Source organism: Catharus ustulatus, chromosome 4, assembly GCF_009819885.2.
Source record: "Catharus ustulatus isolate bCatUst1 chromosome 4, bCatUst1.pri.v2, whole genome shotgun sequence".
NCBI classification, from domain to species: Eukaryota; Metazoa; Chordata; class Aves; order Passeriformes; family Turdidae; genus Catharus; species Catharus ustulatus.
The window spans coordinates 35,857,828-35,880,453 of NC_046224.1; the positions used below are offsets into that span (position 1 = coordinate 35,857,828).

Consider the following 22,626-nt stretch of genomic DNA (forward strand, 5'->3'; position numbering starts at 1 on the left):
TCAATGTATATCAGGTGAAAACAGCTCTCTCAAATTTGATGTCACACATGAGTGTATGGTATCAAGAAACAACTCAGGTCACCTGATGAGAAAGACTAATAAATAAACTGCATCTTTCATCTGCATGATATGTGTGCTCTGCTTATTTGTAGTAGGATAAAGCAATATAAACAGAATCTAAAACAATTATTTAAATGATGATTTGTCCTACAGTCTGGGAAAATAAGGATATTGCTTAGGTGACTATGTACAGCATAATGTTATGAATATCATAATCAGTTGCATCTCCATTACTACAGAATCATGCACATAAGGGAAGTTTCTAAACAAATTTCAAAAGAAACTTAGATGGCAAAAAGTAAAAAAATTTAATCTGAAATAAATAAAAATACAATACAAAATAACACATAGAGCCTACCATATATAATTCTGGAATAGGTTATGAAGCAGGAATACTGCATGCAATTTCATTCTAATGATACTGCTAGCATATTTTGGGTGCATTTACAGAGCAGCAAATTCAAGCAAAAGTAAAAGTCAGATTTTGCTCTGAAAGATACTTTTCCAAAGCTATGGGAATCGTGCAACTATAGCATGAAAAAATTTCAGCAGAAGCCAACCTGAACTTTCCAGTCAGGTCAGAGTCTCCTCACTTATGCTGTAGAGTTACTGTGAAGTTCCCAATACCCTGGAGTTATTACTGCAAATTTTAGAACACTTCTGATATGATAAATTTCTTCATTGTTTATTGTAATAAAAGTAAGCAGTCTACTCCATGCTTTCATTTTAGTAAGACCAACTATGCATACTAAAAAAAAATGCCCTGCCTATATTTCACTTCACATCCATTAAATTACTCAGATCATGATCTTCCCTGTGAGGGCCTAAAAAGGCATGCATTTTGCTACAGCATAACAATTAATTTCTTAATACTACCTCCAATACACATAGCACTGACTGGTCAGCCCATCTAGTCTACTTACTTAGTAGGAAAAAACACGTGCAAATGAAACTTCAAAGTATTACTTAGTGTTTTAGAAAAAAAACAAAAACAACAGTTTCAAATCAAAGTATTTTCTCAATTTCTCCCATGCAATTTAATGAACTTAAGGTCTATTTTCAGTAAATTATTAGTGGATAATTTCTAAGTTACCAACAGCTTTGCTATTTTTAATGAAAATATGGGGGGAAAAAAATCTCACATTAATAAATTTCCAAAGTTCTGATTTGAGCATTTTCAATAAGAGGTAAAACTGTTTAGATTGCATTCTTTATAATTTAAAAAAAAAACCAACGAAGCAAATATTTACAAGCACAAATGCAAGATTTCACACAACAACATGTATTTGATGTACTTTCAGGACTGAAGTTTTAATGGAACCCTTGACATGTGCATCAATTGAAGATGTTGCCCAGTTTAGCCCAACCCCTTTCAGGTACTTCAATCAAGTACCTAAAAAAAAAAAGAATTTATCTACATTGGTAAATTAATCTGAGTAAGACATGTGCTTTCGAAGAAAATCCCTTCATTGCCCCAAAGTTTCAGCACTTGGTTCACACTGCAGAATTGATCCATAGCAGGTAAACTAGAGTCCTCTTGCATTAAATGAAATCAGCTGTGGTGCTCAGCTGGTGTACCTCACATAATCCAACCACCAAGGCGTTGTAAGTCTGAGACAAGACAGAACAGAGATTGAACTACACCACCAGGAATGCACATGAGGTGATTACCAGATCCCCAGCAATCACTGAGTCTCTGTATAGATCTGTTTGGGCACACTTCACACTTGGCTCCCTTTGTAGTTGAGTTCAGGTTTCCATCTCTTTGTATTGGGTAACATCATTTTGGTAGCCATCAGCGGCTAAAAATCCTTCACAAGTGCCTCAGACAAGTCCAGTTTACTGCTCTTTGAGCCATTAATTCTTTAATTCTTCTCTCTCCACGGTAGATTATCACATGCAGTTAGCCTTCTTGCTACAGGGCTGAATCTCATCCCACGGCTGTAACAAGTGGCTGTTGCTAGAAGGAACTCATTTGACCAGGCTCTCTCAGCAGTGATGCTGCATCCAATTTTCCCATATGGAGAAGACATGAATTTGGAGTCAGTCCCATAAATCATGATGACAAGTCCTAAGAGATGCTGCGGCACAGCTCATCACTATCTTTATGGCCTGGAAACGATCTCTTCTCTTTTGTGATGAGCTGAGAATTGCTGCCAAAGGTTTTTGCACTAATTTTTTTCCTAACACACACACACATAAAGACCAAGAAGTTGAGATGGGAAGAGCTTTAAAGTTAATAACTGCAAACTAAAAATTGATTGTATGAACTAGAAAATTCTACCTAGCTGTTCCATGGGTCATTGAGATGTTTGAGCATACGTTCTGAGATAATACCTAACAAAAGAAATTTATATATGAATGCAAGGGACCATTAAGGTAAACCATAAGAGAAAATCCATGCCAAATGCAGAAGAGTTTAGGATGCAGCTGAGAATGTGAAGAATTGCATTAAAGAGGGCTGAGAAGAGAACAAGGTACAAAACCCAGTATGCAGGAAATGGACAGGTACCAGCATGACCACTCATCCCAACTGCTTATTTTGTGATGTTTAATAAGGACTTTAGCAAAGCCAAGTCAAAGAAGGATTTGACACACATGCAGTACTGATCATGGGGATTTTCTGTACCTAATAAATTATGCATACTCCACCCTAGTGAAGGCAAGAAGATATTGAACAAGTGTTGCTACAGTTATGATCTAAAGGCAACACATATACACTGAACCTGCATCACTCTGACCCATCACAGAGCTGAAGAAAAGCCATATTAACATTTCAGAAGCATGGAGATTTAAGGCAAAATATAAAAAAAGGAACACCCCATACAAACAGTTGTAACAATTTTTTAATGTGAGGGTAGAATCACAGTTTAAATATAAATTGCATATTAATAAAACCAGATTAATTAATATATTCTCAATTATTTTACTTCATTTTTCAAAAAGTTATGAACAAAAGCAAACCAAAATTTTTCATACAAAAATAAATATTTTAAGTTTTATGATCAACCTTGCCTAACCCGCAGATATTTTTCATATTAAGTCTGCTGTGATTAAGCTAAGTGACTTTAGGTCTGAATTTGTATCTTAGCTTTTACAAATATTTCAGATAAATTACTATGGAATAAATGAAGAATGACACCTTAATTAGTAATGCTTCTCTTGGCAATTAGGATTCTCCTGGCTTCTTCTAGCAATTAAAGTGGCAGTGGCATATCATTAAGATCTTCAAAAATTCCCTGTGCCTCCTCAGAAGCAATTACTGTGTGGAGCACAGAAAATCAGGCTCATAGCTATAATCTCTTCTCTAAGGATCTAGCAGCAGGATAAACACTTTTGCTTCTTCCTTCCATAGTAATTTTGCATTAACCCATTATCATTATCCAATCAATCATTAATGTAATTTTAATGTGTCATTTTTCATGAAGTTCAATTTAATTTTTAAAAAGTAACTGATTATAGTAAATTGATTTTGCAAAAGTGTGTAATAGTAAAACCATTTAAATGAAGACAGTTACCACATTAGCACTTTTCTCCATGGCAAGATGCTAACATTCATTTAGCACAATGAAATACCAGCATAAAGCACAAAGTAGCATAACAGAAAATACTCCCATGAGACACCTTGGTATAATAATAGCAACACATTCATACATAACTGCTTATGTACATAGGAAATTTTGACCTTAATATATACAAGTGTATGTTCCTTTATGAATGCTAAAATGAGAACAGGTTTGTCAGAATTTTGCAAGATGAGGTAGTTACACCTACATGAATGACAGTTTTGACCCTCTGACAAAATAAACAAAAAATATACACTATTGCCTTTGAACCCAATTTAAAATTGTTTTAATTATGGGCCAAAATTTGAGCAATATTTCTACAGAAATATAAACCCACTGTTTCAGTTTTTAAATTTTCTGTTACTTTCTCAGTAGTCTCATTCCAAATGTTAGAAGTCCTTGAAATACTTGGATTTACTCTGTGCTGCGATTTATGAGTTTTATCTTGCAGAAAGGGATACTCATGCATTTGTCTTCAGGGTCTCAAGGTCTTGGATCTTCACAGTCAGCAAGTGTCTGTGATTTACTCTTGAAAAGAAAGATTATCTCCTCTTCATAAGTTTTCTTGAAAAGCTCTTATGGCTTCAAAGGAACCATGTTAACTTCATGCTGTCGTTAACTTACAGATCAACCATGCCATTCTTTTCCAGTACAAGGTGTGCAGCAGTGACAACATTTAATGAAGTATCCTGAAGTTTTCAGCCAGGATATTTTCATAGCAATTTGTGACATATCCTTCTTCAGGATTTTTCACCGAGAAAATATCCTCTGCACATTGATTTGTGGTGCTGGATGTTAGATGACTCTTTATAAAGCAAGGGCAGGTATTCCAGAATATGGAGTGGTGTTTGGTGTGCTGCATACTGTAGGTGCTGATCACATTATTTACCAATCACACTTTTTTTCTTCAACAGTCCACTGTGTTTGAAATTCAAACAAAGCCTGTTTCATCAGCTACACAACATATCTTCCATGAGTGGTAAAAAACTTCCATTAATACAGTTTGCTTCAGCACTACAGAGCCACCTACAGCTACAGTGCTTGTCTTGATCAAACCTGAGATGGTCATGCTAGGTGTAGACTGAACATGGATTGGGAAATGAAACTTTACAGTTCACACTACTTTTGTCTTTGAAGTCAAATAAACTCATCTGAAACTCTAATACTTCTTTATGCCTTTGTGTCAGAAATTCTAATGGCATCTTTCACCTGGTGTCTCAAAAATATGTGGCAAGCAAATACAAGGTCACACTGTCCATGTGTTGAGTCTGAACATGAGCCAATTCTAATTCAAAAGGGTTGTGAACATGTCAGTGACCACAACAGTTCTGCAGTGCAGATACTGGTATCACAGTGTCAATTTTTGGGTTTTTGTTGGGCTAGTATGTCTCTCTCTCTCTCTCTGCTACCAGCTCCCATGATGTCTTCAATTAGAATAAAAGAAATATCCAACTCATAAATAAGTTCTGCTTCATAAATAAGTTTCTTCGTGAGACAATTTCCTTTAGAGATACACACTTCTGTTCATTTTCTGTATTCCAGACATCCCCATTAGTTTATAAGATACTCTTTGGAAAAGAATTCCCCAGTGTGGGTAGATGAGCATGAGGTTCTTTGGACAACTTGGGCACTAGAGGCCAACTAGACCAAGCAAATGTTGCATCTCATTTGCCAGTAACAGGACACACAAGAAAAACTGTGCACAATATAAAATCATAGTAAGAGGGAGTGACTAAGTTTTACTTAGACCCAGCTGAGATGAATACACACAATTCCTGTAATGGGATCATCTTGCAGCAGACTGCTGCATCCCACAGCGTTTCAATGTGCAGCAAGGTTTCACAAGGCAACAACCGTGACAGGAGCCAGGAGTATTTTTGTTATTTGGTTAGTGAATCAAGTACACATCTTTGTGGTAATCATCCCTTTCCTATACATGAGGAAGACTGGCTGAGGATTATGTTTTCACAGAGGAGTTTCAAGTGGCACAAAGCTAGGTGAAAATCTCCCATTTGTATATGGATTGCTGGTCATCTAAAAAAAACTCTGGAAGGCCTAATACTGGCAGTGGGCAATATCTCAGGCATTTTTAGAAAGATGTACCTTCTAAACTTATTTGAGACTAATTAGGAGTAATTGTGGTAGAAATTACAAAGATACTAACTGCTGTTCTGACTGCAATACATATAGACAAAAGTTTACCTTACTACCTCCAGTGCACCTTTTCTGTTTTTCAATTGTCAGTGTCTTAGCACTGATAAACCAACGCACCACCAAGGCATTCCACTCTACCTAGTAATCACTTTGAGAAAACTCAGAGAATGCTTACATAGCCTAAACACCTAAATTTTTTTACTCTTATAGTGAGGCCATATGATTAAATGATCAGAAAAGTATTCCAAACTAGCTGATGTTATGTAAAGCTTGCAAAATTCAAACAAACTCAATAGCTTCCATCTGACATCTATGCTTCCTGGTCTTGACATTCACAAAGCAAAAAGTAAGCATTCTAGCAAAGGACAAGGGAGAACTTTGCTCTTTGAGGCAGTAGCTGAAGTCATTGCTCTGCGACCGTTTTCTAAAAGAAATGCAACAGCAGCAAACAGAAAGCTAGATGGTGCTACATGCTGATTTTATGGTTACAACCAGATAGGCAGCACACAAACTTGGAAAAACGAATCAAATACTAACAAGGAATCCAGAAGCATTTACATATGTAGATGAAGAAATGCTGTAGTTAGGTAAATACTTGAGTATTTTAACATTTGGTTCAGGAAATTACGCTATGTTGATAAGAAATGAATAAGTGCAATGAATCTCTCAGAAAACCCCCCCTTGCTTTTAAAAGAGAAAAGCATTAAGGGGAAATATATTTTCAGTAACTACTGAAAAGTTTTATCTCATAGAAAGTAGTACTAATTGCTTCATATTACCACATAATACCAAGCATTAGTAAGGATTTTCTAAGATGTTAAAAGCATCTTAAGTATTACTGTAGGTTTCTAACACTTTCCTTCACTTTGAAGCAATTCTACAGCTATTCATTTAAGAAAAAATGAACTTGAAGCTTTAAATTAGCAAAAAATTCTATCTATTTAATCTTTTAACTGTTGATAAATTTTTTTTTTTTAGTTATTCTGGCATATTTGTATGTTCTGGCTCAGAGACTAAGGACTGACACATTTCAAATTATGAAGGCTTATCTGTGACAGGGATCTTGCAGCACTTGCTAAGAGAAGCGTGATTTTATTCCTGACATCTTACTTTATCTGTACAAGTAAGCCAGAATCACAATAGAGTAAGTTCAATGAATTCACCTTGTATATTTTTCTGAAATAATGATAGTGGGAGCAGATCTCATCTTCAGTTCAAATCCAGATTACAAATCTTCAAGCTTTTTCTCAGCCTGCTCTTCTTTGCCAGGTGGCCATGGACAAACAGCCCTTAAGAGCTGGCACCACCCTCATTCTGGCTGACTTCAGTGCCCCCGTGGCTCTTCTCAGCTGAGTTATGAGCTCAGTAGAGCAGTGACTGTGGTTTATCCAGGTGACAGGCACACACGACAGCCCTACCACTGAGAAGCCAGCAGACTCCAGTGCTATCCTCAGCTTTGTCATCAAATTGCCCCAGCCATGGGTGATCTCTGTTTATTCCTGTTTCACTTCAGTCAGCTGTAAACCAGATTATACCCATCTTCCTCTCCAAGGATGGGTGACAAGTGTCATAAAATGAGAGGAAAAAATGACTTATCCTCTAATTCTGCATTAGAAGGCTTCTAACCAAAGCGTTTGTCTCACAGATTTACTTTAATTCTGAAACTACAGCAGCAGGAGGAGAAATGTGATTCTTCAGTCACATTAGCTATATTTATTGTCTATAAATGCTCTCCTAAGAATACTTCAGCCAATTTCAAGTGCAAAAAAGAAAAAATTAAAATATTTTAACATTATTAGCAATTAATAGTGATCATTATATTTTCAAAATACAATTATAAACAAAAAACCACAAAGCAAAACCCAAAACATCAACAAGTTTGAGAGAAAAATAATTTCACACAGATTCTTTATTATTATGGAGACTACAATTTAAAGAATCACCCAAAATGCTTTGTTTATAGATGAGAGATGGAGAGAAAATTCTAAGTGCCTGTAGAATTTTTATTCTGGATGCAAAAGTTTAAGAAATAAAGGTATATAATTTCCACAGGCAACATACATAGCAGAAAGCAGAACAGAACATAAAAGAATGAATTTTGACCTTGAAATCTTGGAAAAAGTTTGGGACAAGAGAGAGGCTGAAATGTTTTACTTTGGAATTCAAATCCAAATACTACCACCAAGTACACTTAGTAATATTGTCCTGTTCAGGCTGCTTAATTTGTAAGAATTTAATTTTACTTTATTATTTATTTTCCTTTTTTTGGTGTGTGTGTTAAGAGCACTGAGTATTACTAATCATTTTAAAGCAAGTTTTGGAAAAAAAAAATCTCAGCATTCCTTTTTTTATTTCTAGGTTGGAAGCAATAGAATAATACCCTTTAGCAACCACTAGGCTATGCTAAGATACAACTCAACAGGCCCTCAATCCACTTTTTAAAATAATGCATGATTTAAATGCACGCAGATGTGCAAAGGCACATCAAAAAACCCCGTGCATTAGAGAAGATATTTAGAGTAATCCACGTATCTTGAGTGAATTAACCTGTCCTGCTGGGGTTTTCAACCCTAATATAATTAGGAATTAAGGAGATCCAATTGAGCCTTCCTGAAGCACACAGTAACTCCCTAATGCTGCTATTGGAACTCAACAGAAAGAAACAGGCTTTTAGCATTTTACAGAGGAAGTTTTCAGCCCAAATTTTACTTCTTTTCTCTGATGTTTTGTTTTATATTCAAGATTGCACCAGGAAAAAAAAACCAAATGTGAAGAAATCTTCTTTTGTATGGATGTTTGCTTTACAAAATAAAAGACATTTTAAAAGTATTTGGTATGTGCTTATCATTTTAGATAAGGGAAAGGTAACCACATTCTGTGAGAAAGGAAATATAATGCAAATTATGAGAAAGGAATCTGGAATAAAATGAATCGTTAATAATTGGAACTTGTCTATAAATCCCCATTAATGAGTGATATTTACCTTGTCACTACTCAGACTAGCTGTGAATGCTTTGCCTTGAAATGTATTGACAGGATTCAGATACAAAAGGAGGTTATATATCAGTCAATTCCCACTTTGAGAGTTTTGAATGCAAGAATAAAAATAAAATTGTAAAATTAATAAGATTATATTTACTGTAAGACGTATAATAACGTTTCATTTTTTAAAGCATGTAACAGAATACATTTTAAAAACATGAATTGTTTCCTTGATCAATTTTTTTTTAGAAGTAATATTAATGGAGTAACACTAGATTAACTTTATGAATGTGTCAACATAAAAATAAACCTCTTCTTTGGAGAAGTACAAATGAACTGCAATTGCAGTATTGTTGAGTCATAAAGGTTTTTACTTCTTGCTCTTAGAAAGGTTACAATTAATAATTAAAAATTCCAAATTTATAATCTAATTTAAAATATAATTTTTGGTTATGACTGTGAAAATCAAAGTGAGAACATGATTTGAAGGTGCTGCTGTCAAGAATACTATTTGTAACCTCAGTACAAGACAATATAATTTGTAGAATTTAATTTCTTGACGTGTAAATGCAAGACAAGTTTTGAAGTCTTCCAGCAAAGTTCTCTGTGTTATTAAGTAATGTAAAGTGTCTTAAAAGCAGAAACTTTCCTGAAGAGATAAAACTGAAAACTACCATTCGATTGGGCCTGTGTGTCTTGCCAACCCTGCAGAACCTGAAATATTTGGGCACAGTCCCCATATCTTAAAAAATTGTCTCTAACTGTAGTTATCTTAGATACAGCATTAATCTACTAAAATCCTTCCTTCTGCAATTGGCTGTAGGATAAAATTTGAATTCAACTCTGGATAAATTTTGAGATTCTCTTCTGAAAAACATTATGCAATACCAACAGATTGCCTTCTTTTCCTATGAGAGACGTATGAATCTTGCATATTAGTTTGTTAACTCTGACATACAGAAAACTTAAGTTGTCTAGTTCAAACATTGGTTAAGGATAAAGCATGAGATGCTTCTGAAAAATACGATGAAAAATTAGAACTTAGCTAGGTTGAACACACTAATTACATTAGAAGTCTGTTATAAAGGTTGTAAAATTCAACTTGCTGACATGATGAAATTCCAGGAGAAAGTATGACCACATTCTGTCTTCTTTTTATATCTGTTCCTTTTGTGTACTCTATGACACTGTACTTAAATATATGTGACAACATTCTAAAAATAAAATAAAATAATTTAAAAAAAATAGACAAAAATCTCCCTGTCATTTTCAGTATTCAGGATAGCAGCAGCTGCCTTTGAACTCTTCAGCACTTGATTTTATCCTGTGGCCTCCTTCATTATGTTTTATGCAAACACTGCTTTACAGAGAGACTCGAGTTATTTGCATTTCCATATTGTGCAGGTTTTCTAGGGAATTGCAGAGCCTGGCACTGTTATAACCCTGCTCAGCAAAGCACAAGCCTTTGGCTGACCAAAGTGACAGTGCCTCTACTCTGCAGCTCCTCCAGAGTGTGGGAACCTTTTCTGCCAGGTGCTTCCCCAGATTCACCTTCATATGCCTATGATCCTGGGTGGTGGTACTATTTTCCCTTGATGACAAGACAATTGAAATACTAAAAGCTTCAGATATTAATTCTTAGGATGTTTCGACTTGAACAGCACAATGGATATTTAAAGCCTCATTTCCACTGACTTCAGCTAATAGCTGTGAGTGGTGTGCAGCTTGATGAAATCAGATTCCAGTTTATCAAACTGGACACACAAACAAATAACATACTATCAGTAACTATAGGTAGAAACATTTCAGTCCCTTACAAGAAAGTCCTTCTGTGCAGCACAAATAGGGATAAAAGCCAGTTTCTTCCAAGCAACCCTCACCTATTTTAACTGAAAAATATTCCTTTGCCTTTCTGATGATACTGCCCATCATCCATCATATGTTTCCAGTCTCTGCAGATTTCCCTGATAACACAGTATTCATTCAGAACAAGAGCAGCTGTAATACGTGTATTGAAGCAGGTGGGAATCCCTCTTGAAAAAACAGCAAATGACCAGTTAATACTTCTACTTACCCAGGAAGCCAAGAGAAGGCTGCAGGGAGTGCCAGGATGATGGCTCTTCATAACATTAATAGTTCCTGTTTTCACACTAACAATTCTACTTGCAGGTGGCTTTTTCCCTCCAAATAAATAAGCGTTTCCTTCCTCTCACTGCAACTCCAGTGTTTCCTACAATTCCTCATCAATCTCTTCAATGGTTATTGAAGGAATTACTAACTTTTTATTTCATTTCACATGCATTAATGGTGGAAAAGTCCACACATCCTTTGGTGCCCAAACTTTCCTTAACAAGTGTCTAGGTTGTCTAGGTAATAATCATTATAGCTAATAGCTATAAAGAAAAGGAAATGATAACTGACCTAGAGCATTTTTGGTGAGAAGAAATACATTATCTTCCTGGAGAATAGTCACAGCAGTGACCCTGAAGTAAAATGTAGAAGTAAATCACAGTGCCAGGAGATGAGTATTCAAAATCAATCTGAGGAAGCAACCATCAGCAGCAGACAAAAGGGACAATGGTTGAACTAAATAAATAAAATATTGTTGCCAATAATTTATTTGTTTGGGTGAGTTAATGATCATACAAGAGTACTGATATAAACCAGTATGGAAAACTGAACTAGGGGGATTAGGAAGATCCTCTGAAGACCCCAGGAAACATTGGAGCTTTCTCCTTGTTGTTGGACCGCGTCGCATGTTATACCCTAATTGGGGTTGCAGACAGCATGACCCCAACATTATCAGTGACCTGACCAAAAATGGGAACTTCTCCTAGTCATTGCTTGGCATAGATGCATGGCAGCACAACACCCCTGACGTGTTAAGGGTGAAGTTTGCCATTGAACTAGGTCATGTGCAGATGAATCTGTTGCCCATCGTTCTTTGCTGACGTGGTTCAAGTCAGCCTGCCTCCACGGCTGCTGAAGAAGGCAGCCACCAAGCACCGTGTGTCCCTGCATCCTGCACTACTGCAGCAGGCTGAATCCCTTCCAGCAGCAGGAAACTGAATCCACACTAGTGGGCTGGATCTAGACACAGATGTGCCACCACCACCAAACCATTTCACAGGTGTTTGGTGAGTGCAAATGAATGGGGCAGGAGGTGGGACTCACAGGAGAGCGTTGTGCTTTAGTACAAACACTTATGTCTCCTCTCCAGCTCCTCTCTGCTCCAACTTATTCATGTGAGCTGAGTCTTCCTGCTCTCTCCTGCTGCATTATCCCACTGCCCTTATGTATTTGCTGCCCTGCTTTGAAGTCTTCTTGTCTCAGTTCCAGTCTCCAAGCACAGTAGCTCCAGTTCCCCTGCTGACTCCGTGACTGGTTTTCCTCTCTTTCCTCACAGTTCTTGGTCACCAGCCACAGGTCTCTGTCCAGTAAGTCTCATTGTTACAGTCCTAATAATTTATGTCTAAGTTTCACAAAACCAAAATGAGGGATAAGATTGACACCTGGGAAATTTCAGCCCAACTGATTAACATTTTGGCAAAACTTAAGTCAGTTTGGTTGTTTTTTAAAGAAAGTATCATACACAGAAAATTTTGGCAATCACTGCCTGTGTACAGTGGGCAGAATACAAACAGGAGGAAACTAAAAAGAAACCTAAGTAGCATGGACAGTGCATTGATTCTTTGTGATTGCTTTATAAGAAAAGATACAAGCTTGCTTACTGTCAGCAACCCTACCTGTTTTTGCAGATGGGCTGTGGAATAGTGGCAGCAGTCAATTAAAGGAGTTGTCTTTTGAATAATCTATTCCACATGGTTTTGGTGTTAGACATAAAAACATCCTTAAACTAGCATTCATACATATATTTTTTCAAGAGAAAGACTGTACAGCAGACAGAGAAAGGAAGGCAAGACTATGTGGCAAATACCACTCTATTCAGATATATAAGTAATCCTACTTTAATGGAAAATATGTTTCTCCTGAATATTTTTTAACAAAGTGCCATAAATTGTAACATTCAAAACCAGTATCTAAATAAGACTGTACTCTTAGTTCTGCATTTTGGATGTAGCTCATCATCTGTCCTATCACATTACTGAACACCTGAAATGAATGCTATCCCCGACTAGTCCAAACTTTTTGTATAAAATGAAGATATAACATAATACTATACAATAGGAAACGTTTTAGACATTTATAATGTTACAAGTTTTACAAACTTCATGATTTTAGATACACTTTGGTAAAACACAGACACAGTGAGACAAAACAATAAAACAGAGACAGCCAGGAAATGGACACTTACCCACAGTGCTTCATGTGAGGTGGTTTATCCATTCTCACTGCCAGTTTAATTTTCAGGTCACTGTCCTGGCTGTTTTTGGGAACTATCATTTTATGCAGATCAGGAGACTTCGGGCTATTGGATGTTGGATATAACACAACCTGCAAGACATGAAAGAAAAAAGAAACTTCAGCAAGCTGATTAAAAAAACCACTCGTAGACTTCAATGGAAACATCTAAGCAGTGAAGATTCTTGTTGCATCTCCTCCAATAGGCAAGATGAATAAAAAAGATTTTCTAAATCCAATAAACTATCTGACTCAATCTCATCTTAACAGACCAATTTCCAAAATTAACTCCTTCTTTCTCTTACAAATGGGAATTTTCATATGAGATAATAAAATTTTCTCCTGTTAATACATTCTGAATCAACAATTTCTTTTTAAAAAGGAACAGTTGGCATTTGAAAAGGGTCATGTACAATTAAATAGGAATCTAAACATCTACATTATTCAGTCATCTGCTGGAAACATCCTTTTGAAGCAATTTGCTGTAGCATTATGCAATGCATCATCCCTCAGTAGTGGCATTCCCTGAGAGAAGATAACCAGTCTTGTTACTGTCTCTAAGTTTTGATCAATAGCATTAATAAAAGCCAATTTTAGTAAAAACAACAGAAATGTTGTAAAAAATGTAAGATTCAGATGTCCTATTCACATGTAATATGACACAAATCTTTTGTGTAATCTACAGTAACAGACATAAAAACCCCCAAACCATTGAATTTTAAATATATAATTTTTGAAACATTTATATAAATTCCTTGAAAGTTTTATTAACAACTAAGTTTAGATTAGTTTCAATCACAAGCTGTTAAATATTTACCATCCAAAAATGTATCCATTTATAGCCAGTACAATTAAAAGTTACTGCTTCATCAAATCCTTACCCAAAGTGACATTTTCAGCAGTTAAATGCTGCTGAAACATAATTTCCTTTCATTCTTATTGCAAACATTACTTTTCAATCTAGACTCTGATGTATTCTAGAGTATTAGAATTTAGACTCTAAAGTATTCCAAACATACTACTTGGGAGACTTTCAGAGAGTTCTGAATTAAAATTACCATGAATTACTGTTATAATTTCAAAAGTAACAACACTCTAAAAAGCATAATTCTTCAAATCTTTCATTTCTTCAAAAACAAGATTAATCATTATGTTAACCATCAAGTTAATTTCTTACACATAGTGCTTGTGTCATATATCTAAAACACAATATCTTATCCTCTGGTTTACTATGAAGGTCAAATTAAGGATTTGAGCAAAACTGTCCAAGGAAGTATAAATCTAAACAGACGTATTAAGCCAAAAATATTACAACAGTGTCATTCAGATCTAATAATCTGAAAGGTTGTGTAAGTGGAAGGCCTTCAGCTTATCATCTCAGTATTTTGCAGAAGCACATTCCTGCATCCTGTTACTATCAGGCGCTCCAGTCAAGCAGAGAAATATGATACATCACCCCTAATCAAATATGCAACCTTTGTAAAACCAGTGAAAGAATGAACCTGTCATCTATTGAGTACATTCAGTACCTTTTAAAGTGATAGCAGAAGGATCAGTATATTCTGATTTTAGCAAACCAGGAGGTCACATTTTTTTCTCTTTGCAAATGCACAGAAACCACTATTTATAACAGAGCTTTTCCCCTCTTTCTGGTTTTCATTCTGAGTAAAAGGCATTCCTTAAATAACATTTAAAAACATTATGAGCATGGCAAGCTTTGAGTTCTTATGTATCAAAGGGGAAATTATTTTTACTTTATTTATTGCTTTAACTGCAAGATTATATAAACAGAATTATTATACATTCCTTGCGTTTAATCACTAGGCATTCACATAGGACTGTAGGAGATACTAAGAATTTTTCCTTTTCTACAGCCTGCAGTTCTTGTTGTCCTGTAACAGCTTATTACAGCTCATGAATCTCAAGTAACATCTTTCTCCTGTCAACTTCCTGAGTTTTTAGAATGCTGATGAAAATAAAAGCGGACAAGAGTATAATTCATTTATATCTGTGGTACTGACAATTCCTTTCCTGAATTTTAAAAGGAGTATTATGGTGCTTCAATTTCAAAGCCCTCACAAAGAGTAAGTATCTGTCAGATCATTTAAGTATGCACTGTGCTGGGTTTGTATCATACTTTGTCATGCCTTCCAGCTTTAAACAAGAGTTTGAAAGAACTTTGTAATTAAACTTTTTGTTATACAAAATCACACACAAAGCATTTAACAACCATTAATTATTTTGACAATAACCTTCAAACTAATATTGCCCTTAAGGGCAATGATAACCATAGCATCAGGTGGCACAAGCTGCAAGCTCCCACAAAATCACTGAAACTAAAACACTTGGCAACTTCTCTGTGATAAGAAAAGTAAAAGAGTTGTTGAAATTCCTATTAAAAGCATTCTCTCCACCATGGAACACTGCAATGTGAGGTCATTGCCGTTGTCCATGGAGAAACTTTCTGAGGTTATTCTGTCTCAAATTTCCTTTCAGCACTGCTTAAGGATTTAAATCTTCTGGTTGTTTCATAATTCACTTTAATAAATGAAATAGTATCATCTCAAATGTCTTCTCTGGCAGATATAACAGTCACCTAGAGGATACCCTCACTGTGCCTAAAACTTTTATAAATTTCATATAATTCCTACTGTATCATATATCTCTCTACTACATCATATATTTTTGAGATTTTATTTTGTTGTTCACATACCTGTGGATATCACCATGGTAGTTTATTCAGCAGTAGCCCAGAGAATTATGAGGTTTTAGTATAGTAAAACGTTTACCATATATATACTAACAGGTAATCGACATTAAAAACTATAATGAACTATTAATGACTAGAAAGCTACACAGCAAGCATAGCTGCTGTGCATTGCACTGCTTCAACTCATTTAAGGCAAATTAGTAGTATCAGAACAGTGTGGGTTTAGGTAATTCAGTAAATTCAATCACAATCATTAAAAAATACTTGACCACGTGTTCCAATTACGTCAAGTATTACATTTCCTCAGACCACACTGAAAAAGTGTCAAGTTCACTTCACGCCTCCCCTTATCTGGATGTAAAATAAATACAGAAATCTTAAATATTATAGAACAATACTTGTAGGCATTTGTGCAAAGTGATGTTCTCAAAATATTCTTAGTTGTGAATGACTGAAAATGTTTCTCTCTTGGGCTTAAAAGATGACAGGTTGAAAAACATAGACGCTAATATAATTTGACAACTAAACTAACCACCATTTTTGTGATTCCATTATTTATTTAGGCCCCTAGCTGGATCACAATAGAAGAAGTAAATTTAACTACACCTGAGCCAAACAGTCAATCCAGACAATAAACTATTAATTCCATTTTTTGGCCCATTGATCTTATCTTCTTTTAAAGGTATGAAAGAAAGGTTGAATTGTCCAAAGTACTCTAAAAGCTTGAACAAACCAAACTGAGGGAATTCTTGCTTTCTCAGAGAGGATAACTGAACAAAAGATTCAGAGTCAAAAGTGCTGTGCAGAAGTATCTCCTACTGGTACTTCCATGTTGAGATAAAGCTCTCAAGCCAACCATTCCTGGTTGCAGTTGTCCTGTTGTCAAAAGAATATGCAGCCTTCAAAGGGACTAATGAAGGCAAGAGGCAAACAGACTAGAAACTTGTAAGCATTTTGAGAAAAACCAAGAGTCAAGATATTCTCTATATTTCCCCCCACCTGACACTTGTGGCTGAGTTTCAGCCAACTTGTCCTCATGTTCTGCATGCTTCCACCAAACCCCATGAAATTCAAGAGTTGAACTCAAGTGATGGAGCTACCCACACTTCTGAACCAAGTATTTGAGACGAGATAGATTTTTCCAATTGGGATGATCTAAGACACATTTTGAGATCTCAGACTCTGGGCATCAGACCTTGGTAATTTTGAGCTGACTGTGCTGAGTTTTGGTTCACTGTCACAAGCAAAAGAGATGAAAGTGAAGATCTGCATGTCAGTGCCCTGGCTGAAGAGGCAGGTGATGTTTAGCATGCTATTAGAGAGAATTGTTATCTCGCCTTCAGTACAGACCATAGCACACAGCTGCAACAAAAATAAAGACAGAGCCTGTCTACAGTCTCCTCTTCATAACACAGCCTGGGTCATCTTCAAAGAGCAAACCAAACCTCAGCCTAGCCCCATCCCTCGGGAGCCTCCCAATGCATGGGGCTGCCCTGGTGTCTCCCAGTCGTGCCCTGTGGCCTGATATCCCAGGGAGTTGCTCCTGCTTCTAGCATCCAGCTTCCTATCCTTTCTTAAAACTCTATAGTCTCCAACAGGAAAGCTAGAAAATTTTCTGAGGCAAAAGGTCTCATGCCTGATGTGCTCTTTCAGAATACAAATGGTGTTTTTTAGCTGCTGACCAAAAGCGCATTTCCTTTTTTTTCTTATTCCATACATAGGATGAAAAATTTTAATCTCATCTCTTAAGGTCTGTCTAAGTTAAAGATAGTTGAGAACTGAATATACATCACATGGTCTTAATCATAAGCAGCTTTGTGGGGTCTGTTCAGAATAAGCAACACACTCCTAGTCATGCAACAAATTCCACAATGAACTAGAGAAACAAAGCTCTCTAACTCCCATGCTTTTCCAGAGACATTTCAAACTCAATTTGTGATTATTCAAAGCTATTAAAAACAGCCAGGGCCTGACACATAAGATTACACAATCCGTCAACTGCATTTGTTGAAGCTTTCATCATGCAACAGGACTAATTAATACAATATAAGGATTTTCTTTCATGTTTTAAAATGCAGTGATTTAAAAAGATGCTAGTGCAAGCAGAGAGGATAGTCAAAATTTAAGTTATGAAGCAAGTACCCATTATTATTGGGCACATGCAAAGTTATGCTGCTGGTCATCCTCTGAACAAACATCATAGTAAAATCTCCTAGTTAAATATGCTGTTTCACTGATTTGAAAATAATAGGAGAGCAAAACTTATTGAAGCTGGTTTGGGATATGAAATAGATGACTAGAGAAACCCTTTAATGTTATGCTGTTTGTGCAGCTCTCGCCCCAGCTTCATGTATGGGACATTTACGGTTTTGATAGAAATGTCTACTGACTCTTCTCAAGATACCTTCTGCCCTAACTTGAAACTTTGGAGCTGTTCTGTGTTGTGCGAGCCCCTTGCCCAAAGACTGGCTAATGTCAGAAAGCCAGAAGCTGCTGTCAGTGTGACAAGAAGGTCCATTGAATACCCTAGAAGCAGTCTGTCAAGCACAGCACTGTACCACTTTCCCTGAGCATTAAGTCATGACACCCTACTGCCAGGAGGATGAAGAAAATGAAGCTCAAGAAGAGGCTCAAAATTGGAGGCAGAAAGGGCAAAAGGAGATGTCTCTCTTAAGAGTAACTCCCTTAGAAATGTTATGACCTTGGGAACCCCTAAAGAATGGGTTAATAAGAGCTCAATCACCAAGGGAGTTTATGAGTTTTGATCTCTTGCTTTTTGGTTATGATTGCATTACAGCTGAAACAATGGGACAAGGCTTTGGGTAGCAGGTGGTTAAAATGAAACAAAAAACAACAGAGAAACTAAATAGGCACATAGTGAGAGAGCTATCTAGAATTCTGCTGATGAAAAAGAACTGGGAAAACTTCACAATTTATACAATCAACTTCTGTTGATGGTGCTGGCTGAACACTTACCCTAGCAGGTCTTAGCAAGTGATGAAAGTAGTCTTTGAGTCCTTCCCAAAGAGCCTCTCCCCCACATCTAAAATAGACAAGGCCTGAATGCAAAGTATCTCAAGCATTTTCAATAAGAGGCACTCTCAAAGAAGCTACTGAGAACCCCCCTGTTAGAGTGGAAACAATAGCACTCAGGCATCACAGAGTGCTGACAGGCAGACTGCTTGGGGGGCAAGAGACAAAGCAGGAGGGAAAGCAATCTCTTATAATTTTCCAGACTTAAAAAAGAAAGACAGAAGAATTCAAGCCTGAGAAACCTCAGTAATTTCAAAGTGCGATGTAGAAACACAATCCCCAGGATGGCAGGCTTTAAATTAACAGTCACAGAATGAAACTGTCTCTGCTCAGGGGCTCTTTGAATGTGGCACAGAAGATAAACAAGATGCCCAGTGCAGTCGACACTCAGAAACCCATCAGTCCTGTGAGGAGAGGTGCCTGGCCAGTACTGCTATCTTATAATTTTAAATCAAACACACAGCATTAAGGAAAAAAAAAAAAACAAAACAAAAAGCAGAGCTGCACAGCTAATTATTGCTGGTTGCAGCTGACTGTGACAAGCAGGCTGTGAGACAATAGTTCTCTTTTAATTGAATAGTCCGAGCAACAAGGCTGAAATACTCTTATATTCAAAAAGTATCAGCAATCAAACACCACCTGCTGCTCTCACATTGTATCCACATGTGTGCTAAGCACTCACAAGGGCTGTCACTTTCAATTACTAGGTTTGAACATCTTTGTACACAAAGTACTGAACAAGCAAAAGTGGTGTCAGATCTCTGTGTTTCAGAAACCACTAGGGTGATTTTTCAGAAGTAGTTACATCAAACTCTTGAAGGCTTCTTCACACTTTCTCAGCTGTTGCACGTACAAATGCAAACATAAATTCTGCCTTCCGTATGCACATACAAAAATTATTCAAGCGGCCAGATCAGTATCAGTCACATAAAATCTCTACCACAAATTTCAAAGATATTTGACTAAAGTAAGTTCTTAACATTTCCTCATAAGAATAAGAATAGCTTCAAAGATGCAGCCCGCTTCGCTTTCTAGAAGTTAAAGTCAGGGGTTCAATTCACTTTATCTAGAGGTCTGCACAAACACAGACACAAACCACTCCAAAAGTTCATGTTCTGCAGAACCCAGATCCAAATAACATTCTTTCCCCTTTTGAGCAGCACACATCTCTGTTTTTAATTTCAGTGAAAAACAGAATTTCTACAACTGTTCTTCAGCTTGTGTAGAATAAAGATTTATTATAGTTTGAAAGTGGTCAGCAGAAAGCCAGAAGAATATCCTGTATTGATATTTTTGGAGGAGGACAGCCATATCAGACAAGTCACACAGCAACCACATCTTAAATGCTTTGAAGGGGAAAGATGTTAAGACATCAAAGATAAAAGACATCAGCCCTTCTATCACTTGGTGGTGACCTGGTGGCTTCTGCAGCAGAGGTTCTGAGGCTCCAGCCTGAGCTTTCAAAAATGGAGTATATAAACAGGATGATCTGTCCTCTCTACTGAAAGCACAGGCCTGCATCCCTTCTGCTCCCCAATGAGTTAGTTACTTCTGGAAACAAGCAGTGTCTTCTCCAGAAATGAGGGGCATGCTGATATCAGGGTCCACATCTTAAGTTCGTAAGTTAGAGAAATCACCATGCACTGATGGGTTCAATGGGAATAACTTCTCTACAGTACTGGGGAAACCTTTGCTTGCTCCATATTTCATGCCTTAGATCTCCTTTCCTAAAAAACTGACCCCTTGGTGGCAGAAAAAACCTTTTGGTATATGATGCAGGTTCAAAATTCCAATCATGTAACTTGATGCTACCTTATATTTCTAATTATAGATTAAACAGAACAAAATCTTCAGAGTAACTGCAAGATATTGGAAATGCAAGCTTCAGTAATGTAGAAAAGTGGTATCAGGTCAAGACACACACTTTTTAAGAAAGTACTTGACAGATGAGAATTAATGTCCACAGCAAGCCTACCTCAGAAGGGATAGGTTTGAGTTGAATTTTTAAGTATAGGAAAAATACCAGCAGGAAATATCTTCAGACCTTTTCCAAGGATAAGAAACCTGGATCAGATATAATCCTGCAGGTCCCTGCAATGTAATGAGCAGGCATAAAGTTGCCAAACTTTATAAAAATTAAGTTTTTCCAGTGGCATCTTTTCAAATGGTACTTGCATTTAAATCTCTCAGACAGGAAAACAAAGACATCACCACAAAAGAAGACTTTGAAAGCTAAAATGTGTACCAAAAGAGTACATAGTACTGAAAATTATTTTGTAAAAATTCTGTCAAATCTTTTCCTAGTCTTCCTTGAAGCTAGCAACAACCACTCACAAATACTCTGATTAAACCAGAGAAGTAAGTTGGAAGATTCCCTTTTCTCCTGAATTAAGTAACTAACCCCATGAGCTGGAAGTTGTCTGTCAGAAACCACAGGTTTTACCAGACCTGGGAGGTGTACAAGGACAGACACCTAAATGGGTCACTGCACAGCCAACATGCCCTTTTTATGCTAAGGACCATGTGCAGTACACAGGGTCATTGTGGGAGGTTTATCTTTTACTGCTTAGCTTTCTCAGAAGGTATTCTTTGGCAAGGATGTGGACGTTTTTGGTAAATCAGGAGTGTATTATAAAATAGAAAAGCAGTATCCAGGAATCCCTTGGTACTCCTATGTGCTATTCCCAATCTCCACACAAGCTGTAATGCAAGGGGAAAAAAGGTGATGGACTTTATCTTTTTTCACAAGGGAAAAAAAAAAACCAGCAAAAAGTAATTATTTTAATAGGCTTATTCTCCTATAAACTACCAAATCCCAGAGCATCTGATAAAAGCAAGTAGACTCTCTCCCAAACAATACCAGGAGAGTAAGAATCAGAAAAAGAAGATTGCTCTTCCCTACCTCATCTTTTATAGATCTTGCTTTGTCTTTGGGAAAGCTGGGTCAAACTCCAACGACAGTGCACTGAGGTCACTATCCCCTCTCAATTATCTATTTTTTTTTCTCTTTCCCCTCACCCTCCCAATCAAGATATTTTCTTTAAATTGGTTTGACCAGGTGACAAATACAGATGTGTCAGAAGGCAGCCAGGAGTGTGCAGGGAGAGGAAAGAGTAAAAAAAATATAAACCAATCATCTGTGGCCACCAGACACAAGTAAGGCAAAAGCTATATTTTACATTTGAAATGTATTTATTCTTTAAAATTAAATTTTAAATCCTTTTAACTTCAGACAAGCTGCAGCATAAGAAAGTAGACCAAGGCTGGTACCTGAACTTTGGCTATCAGAAGTTGTAGATGCAGAGGATCATGCTAAAACCTGTGATACTTAGCCTTTTCATATTGATGATGCTTCTTTTCTTCTCTGACTCCTTGGCAATGAGTATGCTGGCTACTGTTCATAATGGCCACATAGTCCCTGCTCCAGTGTCCTTCACCTTGGCACTTGACTTCCCTTTTGCTTCTTTGAAAGGACTGAGAAACGAGGGACAGAGACAAAACTTCTCTGCATTTAGTAACACCATGCAGTTCCTGTAATTTCACCCTTTCAGTTCTCTTTTACTGTTCTGAATCCAGATATTGGTGACTCTGTTTTGCTCAGTTACACACCTGCGGCTCCTTTGTACCTGTCACCCTGCCTGCCCGGCTCTTGCCAGGCTGTTACCCCCATGAAACCTTCCCCATGTAGATCCCACCTACACCTTGACCAAGTGACCTTGGAAGGCCCTTAGAAGGATGAGATGAGGCAGGAAGGAATAA

The 22,626-nt window shown here is 36.8% G+C and overlaps 1 protein-coding gene across 8 annotated transcripts in view; it reads right to left on the reverse strand.

Moving 5' to 3' along the window:
* CADPS2 (calcium dependent secretion activator 2) overlaps nucleotides 1-22,626 on the reverse strand; it is a 292,254-nt gene that overhangs the window by 125,364 nt on the left and 144,264 nt on the right. For all 8 annotated transcript variants that reach the window (XM_033057248.2, XM_033057245.2, XM_033057247.2 and 5 more), the window contains exon 8: nucleotides 13,078-13,217. In XM_033057248.2, coding sequence (XP_032913139.1) covers nucleotides 13,078-13,217 — 140 coding nt within the window. The remainder of the gene's footprint in view (nucleotides 1-13,077; nucleotides 13,218-22,626) is intronic.